The sequence below is a fragment of the Thalassophryne amazonica genome, chromosome 11 (genome assembly GCF_902500255.1).
Source record: "Thalassophryne amazonica chromosome 11, fThaAma1.1, whole genome shotgun sequence".
Classification (NCBI taxonomy): domain Eukaryota; kingdom Metazoa; phylum Chordata; class Actinopteri; order Batrachoidiformes; family Batrachoididae; genus Thalassophryne; species Thalassophryne amazonica.
In genome coordinates this window covers 4,800,901-4,819,442 of record NC_047113.1, presented here as the reverse complement: position 1 = coordinate 4,819,442, position 18,542 = coordinate 4,800,901, and the positions used below count along the sequence as shown (strand labels likewise).

The window sequence follows — 18,542 nt, the reverse complement described above, 5'->3', positions numbered from 1 at the left end:
GATTGGCCTATAATTAGCTAAGATAGCTGGTCAAGTGATGGCTTTTTAAGTAATGGTTTAATTACTGCCACCTTAAAAGCCTGTGGTACATAGCCAACTAACAAAGATAGATTGATCATATTTAAGATCGAAGCATTAAATAATGTAGGGCTTCCTTGAGCAGCCTGGTAGGAATGGGGTCTAATAAAAATGTTGATGGTTTGGATGAAGTAACTCATGAAATAACTCAGACAGAACAATTGGAGAGAAGAGTCTAACCAAATACCGGCATCACTGAAAGCAGCCAAAGATAACGATATGTCTTTGGGATGGTTATGAGTAATTTTTTCTCTATAGTTAAAATTTTGTTTAGCAAAGAAGTCATGAAGTCATCCCTTTTACTTAACCATATAGCGAGCATTGTGCGCGCTGCGCGTCGTGTCCTTTCGATCTCCTGCGCCTCCGGCCGCAATCCTTCCCTGCACTTCCACGGCCAGCAAGCTGCACAGATCAGAGGGAGGACTCAGGGACAAGCATCAAACTCACCAAGACGTGCGCGCGCGCACACGAGCAGTCTGCGACACGTCCCTCTCAACTGTTTAGCGGGCGTTGTACGTGTCTCTCTCCGTCCTGTTTCTCCACCTGGCGTCCTGCTTCCGTGTCCGCACCTGCGTCAGGTTTCCTCTCATGCGTGCGCCCCCCACTCCCCTTCGCCACACCCTCTGCACTTTTAACCCAGTCTGTGGGCCACATTGGCCAATGGTAGAAGTTCATGGGGAAATGAGGGTGGAGCCCAATTACTATCACACCTACACTTCATTCAGAAAATCAAGACATGCAAAAACACACGTGCAAAAAAAAAAAAAACAGTAATGGCATGATGAAAAGAAAAAAAAAAAAAGCACGACAAACCACAGCACAACTACACATGCAACTGACAGATGCAACAGAAATAAAAAAAAAAGCCCCTGTGACATTCTCCCCCTCCTTTAACATTGGTCGTCCGGCCAATCATTCCCGAAATCTTGAGGGGTACTGTGCCCAAATTTTAACGCTGAGGGCACCTTACTTGTGGCGATTGTTCTGGAGGGCCAGGTGGAATAGGATTCACCGGCGGTTCTTGCGGAGAGGCAGTCATTTGGGTCACAGTCAATCTAGGAAGCCATACAGTGGGAGGAGGTAATGGAGATTGTTTCGGCCTTGCCTCAGGTTCAACACCTGGTTGCTGTAACACATCAAAAGGGCAAGGGTGGAGATTATTACGATGGTATGTACGCATTGGGCCCTCCTACCTTCGGGACGAATACAATAAACTGGGTGGTCCTCTGCTAACTGAGAGACCACCACATGTGGGTCCGAATACCATTTAGTGGACAGCTTTCCCCGGGTCCTCCAGCAGAAGTTACGAACCAATACCCGTTCGCCGGAAACAACGGTGGGAGTGGGGCCCGTCGATTGTACCTCGTCTGGTCCCGATGTTGACGGTGAACTGTCCGTTCTTTTGCAGTCTTATACACACCTCGCAGGGCCCGCTGGTGGTGTCTGGCCCATCCTTCTAAACTCTGAGCATCTATGGTAGGGGCCAGACCAGACAACCAATCCAGTGCTAGCCGTGTGTGTCTACCGAACACAACATAATGAGGAGTCATCCCTGTCGTGCTGTGAACGGTGTTATTATAAGCCTGCACTAGGGCTGGCAACTTATCTGGCCAAAACCGCTGTTGGGTCTCCAGGAGAGAATTAAGCAACTGTAAAAGGGTCTGGTTAAATCGTTCACAACCACCATTCCCCTGGGGGTGATAGGCTGTTGTTCTACTCTTATGGCACCCATACAGTTGACAAAGCTGTTTCATCAGAGATGATTCGAAGGCCGCTCCACGATCAGAAAGTATTCGTTCTGGGCAACCGAATGTCAAAATCCAGTCACTATATAATGCTTTAGCGGTGGTATCTGCGGACTGGTCCTGGGTAGGGACCGCAACCGCATACTTTGAAAATAGGTCGGTCATTACCAATATGTATTGATACCTGTCTACCGGACGACCAAGGGACAGATATTCCTTCCCACTGTAGCCAAGTGCTTGCCAGGGGGTCGTTTTGACCGTTGGGGTTTTACATAATTATTGTATGGCCTTGCCTTACAATATAAAGCGCCTTGGGGCAACTGTTTGTTGTGATTTGGCGCTATATAAAGAAATTGATGATAATCAATGCCGAGCACTTCAAAAGGGTAGGAGGCCTGAATAGGTTTCAATGGGGCCCTGCCATCAGGCCCGATTTATTGTACACGCACTGAGAACAAGAGCTGCACCACTTCTCCAAGTCTTCCTCCATTCCAGGCCAAAAGCAGCGTTGCTGGAGAATCATCTTTGTTCGATCCCTGCCTGGAAGACCCATCCCATCGTGGTAGGCCCTCCATACAGCCAGCGTTTCCTGCTTGGGGACAAGAACCTGAGAAATTACAGTCCCAGTCCCCGCATCCCTCCATTGCCTTTTCAGCACCCCTTCCTCTAATTCAATTTTATCCCAATACCTTATAAGGCCTTTCAGGAATTTGGAAGTGTCAGCACATACCTCAGGGCACGCTCGTTGCAACTCCTTGTGCAGCCTTATACAGCGGAGGTCAGGGTCCGCCTTCTGCTGATCCTCCCACGATACTCCTTCTGTCATAACTTGAAGTGACTGCACCAGGCCATCGTCCTGCTTGGGTAACCGGGATAGAGCATCTGCATTTCGGTTCTGAGTGCCAGGCCGGTATTTTAAGGTATACTTAAAGTTAGCCAACTGAGCTAACCACCTCTGTTCCACTGCACCCAAACGGGCTCTACCCAGGTGTACCAGAGGGTTATTATCAGTAAAGACTGAATTCTGCACCATACAGATAATCTTTAATTTCTCTGTGACCGCCCACTTCAATGCCAACAGCTCTAGCTTAAACGAACTATAGTTTTGGTCGTTAGGCTCCGTTGGTCGGAGACTGCGGCTCGCGTAGGCAATCACCCTCTCCTTCCCGTCCTGTACCTGTGCAAGTACTGCCTAGGCCCTCAAGGCTGGCATCCGTGTAAAGATAAAAAGGTTGAGAAAAATCTGCATATGCCAGAATTGGTGCACTTACTAGGGCCCCCTTCAGCTTATCAAAAGCCTGCTGGCACTCTTCCGACCAGGCAACTGGAGCTGTACGATCTTGAGCAGTACCATGGGTCAAAGCGTTAAGAGGCAGAGCAATCCTAGAAAGTTCGGTATAAAGCGGCGGTAGTAACTAGCAAACCCAAGGAATGACTTCACCTGTTTTGCTGTCTTAGGGACAGGCCAGTCCTTCACCACCTCCGTTTTGCTGGGTCTGTAGCCACTCCCTCCTCACTGATCACATGCCCCAGGTATTTCACGCTCCTCTGGAAGAGGCAACACGTCGAGGCTGCAGCTTCAACCCATGTTCTTGCAGCTTTGCAAAAACCTCCAGGTGACGCAGATGGCTGTTAAAATCAGAGGAGAACACCACAACATCATCTAAATAAATGAGCAAAAAGTCATTTACCATATGGCCCAAACACCGCTGCATAAGCCTTTGGAAGTCGCAGGTGCATTACATAGCCCAAAGGGCATCCTCTCAAATTCATAAAGACCGAAAGGTGTGGTAAAAGCAGTCTTCTCCTGGTCAGCTGGATCTACCTCAACTTGCCAATAACCATTTGCCTAATCCAACGTGGAATACCACCTGGCTGCTTTTAACCCTGTTAATGACTCCTCAATACGGGGGAGGGGATAAGCATCCTTGTGGGTCAGTGCATTCAACTTCCGATAGTCCACACAAAATCGCCAGGAGCCATCTTTTTTCCTTACCAAGACAATAGGTGCCGCCCATGGACTGGAGCTTTCCCGTACCACTCCACTCTCCAGCATATTCTTCAACAAGGACCTCAATTCTGTGTACAAGCTCGGGGCACTGGTCTATAGCGCTCCCGGCTTGGTGTAGCTGTGTCCGTGGGGATCTGGTGCTTGACCACTCCCGTGCGTCCAAAATCCTCCTCGTGGCATGCAAACACGACCTCCAGCGAAGTAACCAAGTCAGTCACCTCCTGTTGCTGTACTTCAGTCAAACCACTCCCCTGCAAAGACATCAATCAATCAATCAATCAATTTTTTTTTTATATAGTGCAATCACACAAACAGTTGCCCCAAGGCGCTTTATTGCAAGGCAAGGCCATACAATAATTATGTAAAACCCCCAACGGTCAAAACGACCCCCTGTGAGCAAGCACTTGGCTACAGTGGGAAGGAAAACTCCCTTTTAACAGGAAGAAACCTCCAGCAGAACCAGGCTCAGGGAGGGGCAGTCCTCTGCTGGGACTGGTTGGGGCTGAGGGAGAGAACCAGGAAAAAGACATGCTGTGGAGGGGAGCAGAGATCGATCACTAATGATTAAATGCAGAGTGGTGCATACAGAGCAAAAAGAGAAAGAAACAGTGCATCATGGGAAGCCCCCCAGCAGTCTACGTCTATAGCAGCATAACTAAGGGATGGTTCAGGGTCACCTGATCCAGCCCTAACTATAAGCTTAGCAAAAAGGAAAGTTTTAAGCCTAATCTTAAAAGTAGAGAGGGTGTCTGTCTCCCTGATCTGAATTGGGAGCTGGTTCCACAGGAGAGGAGCCTGAAAGCTGAAGGCTCTGCCTCCCATTCTACTCTTACAAACCCTAGGAACTACAAGTAAGCCTGCAGTCTGAGAGCGAAGCGCTCTATTGGGTGTGATATGGTACTACGAGGTCCCTAAGATAAGATGGGACCTGATTATTCAAAACCTTATAAGTAAGAAGAGAATTTTAAATTCTATTCTAGAATTACATGAAGCCAATGAAGAGAGGCCAATATGGGTGAGATATGCTCTCTCCTTCCTAGTCCCTGTTGTACTCTAGCTGCATCATTTTGAATAACTGAAGCTTTTAGGGAACTTTTAGGACAACCTGATAATAATGAATTACATAGTCCAGCCTATAGGAAATAAATGCATGAATAGTTTTTCAAGCATCACTGAGACAAGACCTTTCTAATTTAGAGATATTGCGTAAATGCAAAAAAGCAGTCCTACATGTTTATATGCGCTTTGAATGACATATCCTGATCAAAAAATGACTCCAAGTTTCTCACAGTATTACTAGAGGTCAGGGTAATGCCATCCAGAGTAAGGATCTGGTTAGACACCATGTTTCTAAGATGTGTGTGGGCCCAAGTACAATAACTTCAGTTTTATCTGAGTTTAAAAGCAGGAAATTAGAGGTCATCCATGTCTTTATGTCGTAAGACAATCCTGCAGTTTAGCTAATTGGTGTGGTGTCCTCTGGCTTCATGGATAGATAAAGCTGGGTATCATCTGCGTACAATGAAAATTTAAGCAATACCATCTAATAATACTGGCCTAAGGGAAGCATATATAAAGTGAATAAAATTGGTCCCTAGCCAGGAACCTTGTGGAACTCCATAATTAACTTTGAGTCTGTGAAGAAGATTCCCCATTTACATGAACAAAGTGTAATCTGTTAGACAAATATGATTCAAACCACCGCAGCGACAGTGCCTTTAATACCTATGGCATGCTCTAATCTATGTAATAAATATTTATGGTAAACAGTATCAAAAGCAGCACTGAGGGTCTAACAGAACAAGCACAGAGATGAGTCCACTGTCCGAGGGCCATAAGAAGATCATTTGTAACCTTCACTAATGCTGTTTCTGTACTATGATAATTCTAAAACCTGACTGAAACTCTTCAAATAGACCATTCCTCTGCAGATGATCAGTTAGCTGTTTTACAACTACCCTTTCAAGAATTTTTGAGAGAAAAGGAAGGTTGGAGATTGGCCTATAATTAGCTAAGATAGCTGGGTCAAGTGATGGCTTTTTAAGTAATGGTTAAATTACTGCCACCTTAAAAGCCTGTGGTCATAGCCAACTAACAAAGATAGATTGATCATATTTAAGATCGAAGCATTAAATAATGGTAGGGCTTCCTTGAGCAGCCTGGTAGAATGGGGTCTATAACATGTTGATGGTTTGGATGAAGTAACTAATGAAAATAACTCAGGACAGAACAATCGGAGAGAAAGAGTCTAACCAAATACTGGCATCACTGAAAGCAGCCCAAAGATAACGATACGTCTTTGGGATGGTTATGAGTATTTTTTTCTCTAATTAGTTAAAATTTTGTTAGCAAAGAAAGTCATGAAGTCATTACTAGTTAAAGTTAATGAATACTCAGCTCAATAGAGCTCTGACTCTTTGTCAGACATGACTGGATGCAAGTCATTCTGTGTCCCAGCTATATCAGCCACGCGCCTACTGCCACCTCTATAACATCAGGGGCCACACTATTCAGCACAAGGTCCTGCTCCCCCTGAATCGCCACCAGGTCCCACTTCGGTGACTCGGGCCAACGGTAGTCGCTGAGGCACCTCTACTGGGTAAGGATTGGGATTGCAAAGCCGGCAGGGTACTCGTCCATCTTTTATGGTAGCCAAGTCTGCCCAACCAGCCACTCCCCGTCACTGCTTGGGAGAGGTTCAATAACAGTACAGTTAGTAGGAATATCATTTACCTGTGTCCATAACACCATCACTGTGTATGGGGGGATGGTCATGGGCGACTGGCGTGGCAGTCTGGCAACCCCGTCCACTGTAGGTCGGGGCCCACTGATGGCGATCCGCTGGCACTCAGTAAAAGCTTTGGTCCACACCTTCCCTTCAGCTGAAGGGAGAGTGGTTTTGAAGGCTGCTAGCCCAGGGTGGTTACCCTGAGTAAGCGAAGACCAAAGATCTTGAATAATATTCATGCCAAGGATCCCCTTCTCTGGCCCAAGACATCCATCTTCCATGATAATTCCCTTTCCATAGATGTCAACTCCTCCGACCACACAATTTACAATCACATAGCCAATATATGGAATCTGTAAACCATTAGCAGCCCGCAGGGTTAGCCAAGGGACCTCTGCAGGGCTAGTCAATTTCATCCCTTCCATATATTTCTTATACAAAGCCTGACTCAAAGATACTTGTGACCCCGTATCAAGTATAAAGGGGATTGTACAATTATTCTCTTTAACAAACACATCAGGACACTCACCAACCAGGACCATCTTTGACTCAGGGTCTGTTGCTGAAACAGGTTCTGGGGCCTGTATGGAGTGCGCTTTGGGCTCTGAAACAGTCGCCCCCACTGCTTGGCCCTCAGCTGCAGGGGTGACGAAAAATCCTGCAGCCTGGAAGATCTCTGAGAACAGTGGCGCTCGACATGCCCGACAGTGCCACAGCTTCGACAGATAGGTCTCCCTTGTGCGTCCCACTGGTAAGAAGGGGTCCCTTCTCGTGGACGTCCCATTTGAGATGGGCTGGAGACGGAACTCGGAGCTGAGCTTTAATATCCTCTACTATTGCAGATGACATAACCTTTAATTGCTCTTAATCTCCTTCCTTAACTCCCCCAACAACTCCTCCCTCAGCTCCGAATGTATCTTTTCCCCTTAATTTCTCATTGTCAAAGGTGATTGGCCTAGATGGAGCATAGGCTGCGACACGATTTGACACTAACACCTCATCCTCTTCCTCAAGCTCTTTCTCCAGGGCGCGAGCCTCTTTACAAGCAATTTTAAAAGTCATATCATCTCTACGCCGCATTTGGCGACTAAGTTCCTGTTTAAGTGGCCCTTTAAGGAGATCAACCATAAAACTGATCCAAAAGCAGTCATCCTCCTCCCCGGTCCCGTCTATATCAGCATCTTGCCACCTAGAAAACGCCTCGCAGAGGCACAAAATAAAAGTGTTAATTGATTCACCAGCCCTCTGTTTACAGTTAAAAAAAAATCTACACGTAATTTGCTTTTGTGGCAGGCTTAGCGTAAAGGTTTTGCAAAAAAGCCAATACCTTAGCCCCAGTGTCCTTTTCAGATTGATTTGGCCAGCATTAACTCCTGCTTGGCTTCCCCTTCCAAGGCTCCCAAGACAAAATCTGCCTGCTGCTGTGAATTTAAACCTTGCAGCCTTAGCATTGCTTCCACCTGGGCTCTCCAGTCTGCAAATTTCGCAGCTTCCCCATTGAATTTTGGTATCCATGCCGCCCCCATGAACCATGGAATCATAAAGTTTGCATTAATAGCTGCACTGGGGCCTGGTTGAGCTGGATCCATTTCTTAGCAGTAGCACTGGTGATCCTGCCGACAATGCCAAAGAAAAATGTCACCAATCGGGGTCCTTTTATCACCAAGTGCAACTCCTAAGAAAGAGCCCAGGCTAATATTGGCAATATTAAAAAATGTATTCACAATTAAAATAAATAAATTTGACTAAAGCTAAGAAAAGGCCATATAAAACGTCTGGAACCAAGAAAAAATAATAAAAAGAAAAAACCCAAAGCCTCAGTCAAGAAGAATAAAATCACAAAGATCTTGATTTTCTCAAAAAAAAAAAAAAAAAACCTCCTGCATAAAACTGGGTGGGGACAGTGAGGAGCTGAAAGATTATCCTCTTTTTTTTTGGCAATACTCCGCAACGTCCGAGTGGTCCGGGCTCAGGTCCGACCTCCGCTATTCTCCATGGGTGCTGCCCACACAATCTATGACAGGTGCGCACGCACACACACAAGCAGTCTGGCAGACATCCCTTTTACTTAACCATACAGCAAGCGTTGTGCGCGCCGCGCATCGTGTCCTTTCCATCTCCTGCGCCTCCGGCCGCAATCTGCATCTCTCCTTCCCTGCACTTCCACGCCCAGCAAGCTGCACAGATCAAAGGGAGGACTCAGGGACAAGCATCAAACTCACCAAGACGTGCGCGCACACACACGAGCAGTCTGGGACACGTCCCTCCCTTAACTGTTTAGGCGGGCGTTTGTACGTGTCTCTTCTCCGTCCTGTCTCTCTACCAGGCGTCCTGCTTCCGTGTCCGCACCTGCGTCAGGTTTCCTCTCATGCGCCTCCCCCTCCCCCTTGCCACAACCCTCTGCGCTTTTAACCCAGTCTTCTACCATTGGCCAATGTGGCCAATGGTAGAAGTTCATGGGGCAATGAGGGTGGAGCCCAATTACTATCACACCTACACTTCATTCAGAAAATCAAGACATGCAAAAACACGTGCAAAAAACCCCAAAACACAGTAATGGCATGATGAAAAGAAAAAAGCACGACAAAACACAGCACAACTACACATGCAACTGACAGACGCAACAGAAAAAAAAGAGAGCGAGAGAGAAAAAAGAGCTCAACAAAGGATCAGATGGTGGAAGCTGAAGGAGGACGACTGTTGTGTGACATTCAGTGAGCAGATGAGAGAGGCACGAGATGGAGAGGAAGCAGTTTGGACAACAGGAAAAGTACTGCAGATGTAGTTAAGGAGACAGCTAGGAAGGTACTGGGTGTGACATCTGGACAGTGGAAGGAAGACAAGGAGACTTGGTGGTGGAATGAAGATGTTCCAGAAAGCATGAGGAGAAAGAAGTTTGCGAAGAAGCTTTGGGATAGTCGGAGAGATGAAGAAAGTAGACAGGAGTACACAGAGATTTTTCATTTCATTTATATAGCACCAAATTACAACAAAGTTGCCTCAAGGCACTTCACACAAGTAAGGTCTAACCTTACTAACCCTGACAGCAAGTATACAGGCAACAGTGGTAAGGAAAAACTCCCTCTGATGATTTGAGGAAGAAGCCTCAAGCAGACCAGACTCAAAGGGGTGATCCTCTGCTTGGGCCATGCTACCGACACAATTGACAGAAGGAATATACAGGAAATTTTGGGAGTCCAGGCCGGTGCACAGGACGGGAGGCCTGCAGAAGAAGACACCACTCCCATCTCTGGATGGAGCTGCACCTCAAACAGAGAGGAAAAACAGATCAGGCAATAGAAAGACAAAAAATACTGTATAATTTGTCAGCATTAAGCAACAAGAAAAAAAAAAAAGAAATACGAAGGTGATCACTGGCCACTAGCCCTAAACTTCATTAAAAGACCCAGACTTTGGATAAAGTTGAGGCCGCAGCACGCTCCAATTACTAATAAATGAATTTAAAAAGGTAAAAGGCATAATAACATACTATGCCAATATACTAACCATATTAAAGGAAAAATAAGTGTGTCTTAAGTCTGAACTTGAAAGTCTACAGAATCTGTTTTATTGGTGCAAGGAGATCATTCCACAGAACAGGGGCACGATAAGAGAAAGCTCTGTGACTCAGACTCTTTATTCATCCGAGGGACACAAAGTAGTCCTGCACACAGATCGCAGAGCCCGGGCCGGTATGTAGGGTTTAAGTAGGTCAGCGAAGTAGGGAGGTGCCAGTCAGTGAACAATTTTATAGCTTAGTAGCAGAAGCTTAAAATCTGATCTCACTGGGACAGGAAGCCAGTGAAGAGACGCCAAAATGGGTGTAATGTGGTCGAACTTTCTGCTTTGTGTCAAAAGTCTGGCTGCAGGATTTTGAACCAACTGGAGAGCCCTAATGCTAGACTGTGGTAAACCAGAAAATAGAACATTGCAGAAGTCAAATCTAGAAGAGACAAATGTATGAATCAGGGTCTCAACATCAGCCATAGACAGGATGGGATTAATCTTCAATATATTTCGCAGGTGGAAGAAAGCAGTCCTTGTAATATCTCTAATGTAGGATCAAAAATTACCCCAAGGCTCCTCACTTTGTCAGTATATGACACATGAGCCTAAGCTAAGCGTTAGCTGGTGTCATTTCAGTCTTATCAGAGTTGAAAAGTAGGAAATTGCTAGACATCCAGCTTTTCACTGATGCAAGGCAATCTTCTAAGGATTTTATGTGGATGGGGTTACGAGCAGTTATCAGCATGTGTAACTAAGTATCATCTGCATAGCAGTGAATGGTAATCCAAAAATACCGCAATATGTGCCCAAGGGGTGCTATATAAAGGGAGAAAGCAGGGGCCTAAGACGGACCCCTGTGGAACCCCAAATTTCATGTCACTAAGGTTAGAGGTAGTGTTACTGTACAAAACAGTGAGAACGACTGGTCAAGTATGACGTCAGCCATGCAAGGGCACTCCCAGTAATCCCAAAATGATTTTCCAGCCTATCAAGTAGAATATGATGATCCACTGTATCAAATGCAGCACTGAGATCTAACAGCAACAGAACCGTAGTGGTGTCTGAATCCATTGTAAGCAGAAAATCATTCACCACTTTAGTGAGAGCCGTCTCTGTGGAATGATATTTTCTAAAAGCAGACTGCAGTGGCTCAAAAAGATTATTTTCAGTGCTGTGCTGTGAAACCACCTTTTACAGAATGTTAGAGCAAATGATAGATTTGATATCGACCTATAGTTTTCAATACACTCGGGTCAAGTTAGATTTCTTAAGTAATGATTTAATTATTGCATATTTGAAACATTTAGGAACAGATCCAGAGGTTAGTGAGAGATTAATAATTTCCAGCACAGTCAGCCCAAGAGTGGGCCACAGATCCTTAAACAGTTTTCTTGGTATAGGATCAAATAGACAGGTTGTGCTTTTTGTTGACGTTACGAGCTTCGTCAGCACACCTAGAAAGATACTATCAAATTCTTTAAATCTAGGTAATACCTCAGTAATGGTATCCACCTCAATAGCAGGGTGTAGTAGCTGGATTAGGGCATGCCGGGATATGTTTAACCTGATGGCTTCTATTTTCTTCCCAAAGTAATCCAGGAAATCTTGTGCTGTAAAAGGAGAACGAACTACAGGTGGTTGTCCATGAATAAGTGTTGCCACCGTGTTGAACAAGAACTTTGAGTTATGCTTGTTTTTGTTGATCAAATCAGAGTAGTAGGTCCACTTTGTAGCCAGTAATGCATGCTTTTTGTCTAAGATAGCATCACGCCATGCAAGGTGAATACTTCTAATTTTGAACTACGCTATTTCCATTCTAGGCCTCTAGCCTTATGCTTGAGGTCATGAAGGTAATCAATTACTGTGTTTTTGGGGGGCGTGGTTTTAATATGGGTGGCTCAATCATGTCAAGTGCAGTTTTGAGCACTGAGTTTAAACTATCCACAGGACTGTCTACTGATTGGGCATTTTCCAAACATTAAGTTAAGATATCGGGCAGTCTAGTTTCGAGTTCAGTACTGTTGAGGAGTTGATGTGGTGCCGCAATGACAGATAAGGTTGTTGTTCCACTAAACACGGCAGCGAAACTGTAAAGCTAATAAGTGAGTGATCAGAGACCACTGATGCAAGAGGCATGATGTCAATATTTGTGACAGCAATACCACTTGCGAGAACCAGATCCAGGGTATTTCCACTAATGTGCATTAAATCCTGAATGCATTGCTGTAATCCTAATACATCCAAAATTTCCATAAATGATTTGCAGAGGGGATCAGACGGCTTATTTATATGAATGTTGAAGTCACCAATAATCAAAATTTTATCTGCACTAGTTGACAAATTAGAGATGAACTCACCAAATTCATCTAAGAATTCAGAATATGGGCCAGGGGGCCTATATACAGTGACAAAGTAATATGCCTGATTTTTATTCTTCTGGCCTTGTCAATACGTAGCATTGTTGGGCAGAGCTGAGGATCAGATGTTCAAACGAATTATATTGTGACCCCAACAGCTAACAGACTAAATCTAGATTTATAAATAAGAGCAATACCCCCACCTTGCTTCGCATCACAAGAGATGTGACAAAATGTGTACTCTGGTGGGCAGGCCTCATTTAAGGGGAAGACAACTGTAGGTTTAAAGCAGGTTTCACATAACACAATCATATCTAAGTAATAAGTAATAATAATTAGATCATTAATCAGCAATTATTTTGAGGACAGTGATCTTATGTTAATGAGACCCAGACTAATGACCTCAGTGGGGTTGACAGTTTTACTGTTTGGATTTAGGGGTGGTTCCAGAGTAGCATTTAAATTTGAGACATTCCACGCGGGTTGTAGGTAGAAGACACAAAATATTTGATATTGCTGGAACAGCCAGCGGGACATCCTCAATTTCAACATCATCCAATGTAGTAATGGGTATTAAATTTGCAAAGAAACATCCCTCTATGCTTTTTATGGACATGTCTGGCCACAGGCCAAAGGCCACAGTCTCAACTGATGAATTTCCCACCCTGCCACATAAACTGCACTATCACCATAGTGGACTTTCTGTACTAATTTCCCCACTAAACTAATGGATTCCACACCCACATTCATCATAAGCCTTGCAGGGTCTTTAATCACCTGCTCTGTGGCCTGCTGTAAAGTCCTAATGTTACCCTCCCTGTAGAGCTCTATCTATGTTCACAGACAAGATGGCCGGTGCCTTCCCTAGTAGGGTGAAGGCCGTCTGGCATCAGCAAGCCACGGCGGCCCCAAAACAAGGCCAGTAATCAATAAAACTAAAGCCTTGCTGTCTACAAAATTGGGCCAGGCACTTATTTAATGATGTCAGCCTGCTAAATGCCTCATCATTACCTCAGGAGGGAAGGGGACCAGAGAATATTAATTGATGTTGACACATCTTTCTGGCAAGGTCACAAGTCCTCTCTATATCCATTTTTGTGACCTAAGAGTGCTTCATTCTGACATCAATGGCGCAGACGTGAATAACTATGTGGCTGTATCTAGTGTCATGTTCCTTTGTCCGTCTACCCTTCTGCAGCATCGGCACCCTAAGATGGGAGGCAATGTCGGGAGCTCTGGCCCTAACTTCAGCTGGCGTCTGTAACCTAACTTTGCGAGTGATGGAATCCACTATCACTGAAGCCTGGCATTTCGGCCTGGAGATAGGAGTGAAAGTCACCAGTGGGCTCAAAGAACTAACAAGAGGCATATCCAAGGGGAGAAAACCGGTTCACAGTGGCGAGTGTGACTGGGGTACTGCAACTGGGCACTAAGCCCTACATGACTTCCTCCACCTAACCGTGGTCCGAAAGCTGTCATCCACAGCTGGCGTTTCTAGGCTAATGCTAATGGGCATGCTAGCCGGCCCAACACTAACCTCGTCGTAACAACAAAAAGACAGGAGTCAGAGCTGGAGATGTTCCGATTCTCTTTGGGAGTGACGAGAATGGACGGGATTAGGAATAAACATCTCAGAGGGACAGCTCAGGTGGGACAGTTTGGAGACAAAGTCAGAGAGGTGAGATTGCGATGGTGTGGACATGTGCAGAGGAGGGACCCAGGGTATATAGGGAGAAGGATGCTGAGGATGGAGCCACCAGGTAGGAGGAGAAGAGGGAGGACAAAGAGGAGGTTTATGGATGTTCTGAGGGAGGACATACAGGTTGTTGGTGTGACAGAGGACAGGGTGAGATGGAAATGATTGATCTGCTGTGGCGACCCCTAACGGGAACAGCTGAAAGACAAAGAAGAAGAAGCATTTATACTGGGTTAGTCTAAGATAAACTGTGCAAGAAACCTGCTACTATTCTTACACGTGATGTGAGTATACTATACAAACATTTCTGATAGGATGAACACAGCAAAATGATCAAATGTTTGTGGTGCATTGTGTTCTCACCCCATCACAAATAAGCATTATGTTTCTTTACTCACACCATATGTGGAAAAAATAAGAGCTGCAGGTTTCTAGGTGAATGTGTTATGTTACACTCCCCCTGATACAGGTCAGGGAGCCAGACCACTGTTCTGCCATGGGAAGTACAACACGAGGAGATTCCTATTTTTCTTCTCCCTCGGGTTTCTTTCTATGGAATCTGTGGTTAAAATATGTCCTTTGGTATTGGTGGTTGTGCGCTCTGAGCACTTCCTCTTTAGAAATACACTGACAAAACAAAAGAGCACAGACACAAACACCATATTACTGGTGGGTTATTTTGTTTTATTAAAAAAAGAGGCGGCTCAAAACTTTACACTTTATATTTAACAGCATACAAAATCAGCTTGAACCTTTGTTTTCAAAATACTTAGAATCTGAAATAAATTCACAAAAATAAACTATATTCCTTATGAACATTAAAAATGAGTGTACATCTGTCATTTAAAAACAAGGGAAACTGAGGATAGCTGCTAGGTTGTTTGTGTAGAAGCAGCAGAAGGGAGAAAACCAGCTGTTCAACGTCAACAGGTAAATCAACGCAGACGGACAGAAGCAGGAATTTGTCGGGACAAAGTGATGACGGGTGGAATCAGTGATGCACACAGGTTTTTCATCGAACACGTGGGCTGTAACAGCAGCTAAGACTACAACGACAACCAACCAGCAAACACGTCTCGGTTCTTCCACAACATCTCCCACACGTGCGCCACATGCTTGGATTCGTTCACTTCGGTGTGAAACAGCAGTCAGCTTTACTCCACAACAAATTTTCAACACGGTCAAACTGGAAACAAACGAGTCCTTTCACAAGTCTTTTAAGATAGATGCGTTTGAAGTTACTACTTTTGGACCTTCATTCACCTCAAGATAACAACAAAATAAAACTTAAAGCCTTGATTTTACATCAGTGCATCCATTCAGCAGATGTAACTGAACGTGAAGGACAGGTTTCTGTCAGCCACAGGCCGATGTCCGTACAAACTCTACTACTGGTGCAGCCTTCTTTTCAGACCAGCTGAACAAATGTCTGTTTGAAAGAATACCAAAAGGAGAACCCCTGTCGTTCCTTGCCCTGGTGATTAAGGATGATTCAGCTTACTGTGTGAGCTAACGGCTTGTGTGTCACTGCTGAACACAGGGGTGGATATGGACAAAAGCCAAAAAGACGTTTAAGGCATCTGTCAGAATGAAGAGGATTATAACTGAAGTCTTTTGATGCAGCCCGAGTATTATGTGTCCTTCAGTTAAGTCCCTCACGCTCTGTCTCTAACAGGATGTGATGTCATGGCTCAATATCAGGAGATGTCACTGTCATCAATCAGCGTGTTTGTCCAGCTGTAGATCAGGTTTCCCTGTCTATCATCTGAGGAAAATCAACAAGGTTACTTTGTTCTCCAAAGAAAAGGGCCTCGTTTCCTTTTTTGCAGCAGCAGAGGACAGAGGCATGGCGCCGTCACTACCTGTCATGATCGCTGGGAAGCTGGCAGGATGCAATGTGCTTCTCCTCCAGCTCTGCCAGGATTGTCTCCAGCTGCTGGATCAGAACACGTTTCTTGAACCTGTGAGACAAACGGGCAAAAGTGATATGGTTGAAAGCTAATGTCAAGACACAATTCAGTCAATAAAAACTGACACTGACTACACTGGAAGAGTGACTCAGAAGGGGGCGGATAATGTACCAACGGGCCTGGGGTGGAGATCAAGGGCCCCACATTTAAGAACACACAGTACCAGTCAAAGGTGTGGACACACTGTTCCCTTCGATTATGATCAAAAATGTTCATGGAAACTAACAACACAGACGAGGCGAGCAGTGAATAATAAATACATTTTGTCAAACTTAAACATTTAATTGTGGTTCATGGCATGCAATTTGAGTTGATAAACAATAAAAAGTAGATGTGAATAAAAGAGGTTACACATTCCATGTTGGTGTAAAATAAATAACTCATATAAAAGAAATAACTGAACACATGTTGAATGTAATCTGCACTGCCTTGGCACTGGTTGTGGGCAGCATTTTGTGACTGTTCTATTCTTGCAAGATCAGTTAAAATTACAGTATAACCAATTTGTAGTTATGAAGGAACCATTTCAGAGGCATTGACATTATTTGGGTGGTCTTACTACTAGTACCTATCTTTCAGCTTGTATGCATGTATGTACGAGGTCTGTTAGAAAAGTAACAACTGAGTGGACACCATTCGATAAATTCAGCTGGTTTTCGGTAAAAATTTTAACAGCTGATGAGAGATTTTGGTCTGGTAGTGTCGCTTTAAGGATGGCCCACGGTGCCTGACGGCGATCTGCGCTTCGAGGCGGCAGCGTCTCGCCGTTTCAAGTTGAAAACTTCCACATTTCAGGCTCTGTTGACCCAGTAAGTCGTCAGAGAACAGAGAACTTTCAGAAGAAGTCGGCATGAGGAGTTTATTCGGACATTTTGTAATGAAAGAACGTGCGGGCAGAGTCGCGTGTCGGGCCGGACCCGACCGCGGGGGGGTCGCCACAGGAAAAACACCTCCGTTGGAAACCTTAACGGTCAAGTTGGAACATGCCCAAGCGTTAAACAATTTCTCAGTTACTCACATGTTGAAAGCCATCAAAAGCCGCCTGAATTTTACAAATGGTTTTCAACACGGAGGTGTTTTTCCTGTCGCGGCGCACACAGATTCGCCGAGTCGTTTCCGTGACGACTCGGCGAATTTGCGCGCACGTCTTTCATTACAAAATGTCCTTAAACAGTGGAATGTCCACGTAAAGTCCTCATGCCGGCCTGTTCTGAATCTTCTCTGTTCTCTCACGACGTCCTGGGTGAATTAAGCCTTAAATTAGAATGTTTTCAGGTCGAAACAGGCCGACGACGGTGCCTGGAAGCACTGCGCGACGTCCCGCTCCGTGGGAAGTCCTTACATCGACAGAAACACCCCATAATCTCTCATCAGCCATTAAACTTTTCACCGAAAACCATCTTAATTTCTATAATAGTGTCCACTCGGATATCCCTCACAGATCCAGAAAAAATGTTGATAAAGCAATGCGCGCCGTCCGCAGCGGCTATTCAGACAAAGAGATTCCGACGGGCGGGGTGGAGCACTCCTCACTCAAGGCCTGCCCACAGGCGAATGCTGTCACCGACACACGTGAAAAAACTCACGCATGCGCATGAGGATTCAAGCTTGTCTGACGTAAAAACATATGAATCAAATCCATTTATTTTTTGAAAAAAATAAAAAGGACCGCTTTTTTCATCACAGACCTCGTATGTTTGTGGCACAATTTGTGTTCAGGGTGAACTTCTACAGCGATTAAGCGATCAACACCAAACTTGGTATGGTGACTGGCGATACCAGGGCGGACGTCTTTAGGGCCCTTGTGTTGAAAGCACATGTACGCAAACACACATACAAACACACACACTAGATTAAAGCATCACACACACACTAGATTTAAGCATGACACACATTAAAGTAATAAAAGATAAACAGAGAGCAAATTAATAACCATAAAGAATTAAAGTGAAAGTTCTTTTTGTCTAAGATCTCTAACAATAATGATTAAAGCTGAATTCTGCAATGGATATATAGATAAAGAGAATACATTAAAGCTTTAGCCCAGTAACCATAAAGAATTAAAGTGAAAGTTCTTTTTGTCTAAGATTTCTAGCAATAATGATTAAAGCTGAATTCTGTAATAGATCTATAGATCTGCCCAGTAACCATAAAGAATTAAAGTGCAAGTTCTTTTTGTCTAAGATTTCTAGCAATAATGATTAAAGCTAAATTCTGCAATAGATACATAAATAAAGAGAATACATTAAATCTTTAGCCCAGTAAACATAAAGAATTAAAGTGAAAGTTCTTTTTGTCTAAGATTTCTAGCAATAATGATTAAAGCTGAATTCTGTCAGATCTATAGATCTGCCCAATCAATCAATCAATCAATCAATTTTTTTATATAGCGCCAAATCACAACAAACAGTTGCCCCAAGGCGCTTTATATTGTAAGGCAAGGCCATACA

At 44.5% G+C, this 18,542-nt stretch overlaps 1 protein-coding gene and 1 long non-coding RNA gene across 3 annotated transcripts in view; one reads left to right on the top strand and one right to left on the bottom strand.

Moving 5' to 3' along the window:
* Positions 1–4,045: 4,045 nt before the first annotated feature.
* ints6l (integrator complex subunit 6 like) overlaps positions 4,046–18,542 on the bottom strand; it is a 63,757-nt gene continuing 49,260 nt past the window's right edge. The window contains exons 18-19 of one of the 2 annotated variants that reach the window (XM_034181906.1): positions 15,985–16,083; positions 4,046–4,085 (exon numbers count right to left, since the gene is read on the bottom strand). In XM_034181906.1, the coding sequence (XP_034037797.1) occupies positions 4,073–4,085; positions 15,985–16,083 (112 nt within the window). In that variant the 3' untranslated portion in view covers positions 4,046–4,072. Of the gene's footprint in view, positions 4,086–15,380; positions 15,888–15,984; positions 16,084–18,542 lie in introns of those variants that run through there. The other variant, XM_034181907.1, reaches the window with a different exon arrangement.
* Positions 5,812–9,533, top strand: LOC117520594. The gene is made up of 3 exons (XR_004563697.1): positions 5,812–5,822; positions 6,074–6,080; positions 9,230–9,533. It is a non-coding gene; the product is annotated as an uncharacterized LOC117520594 (long non-coding RNA).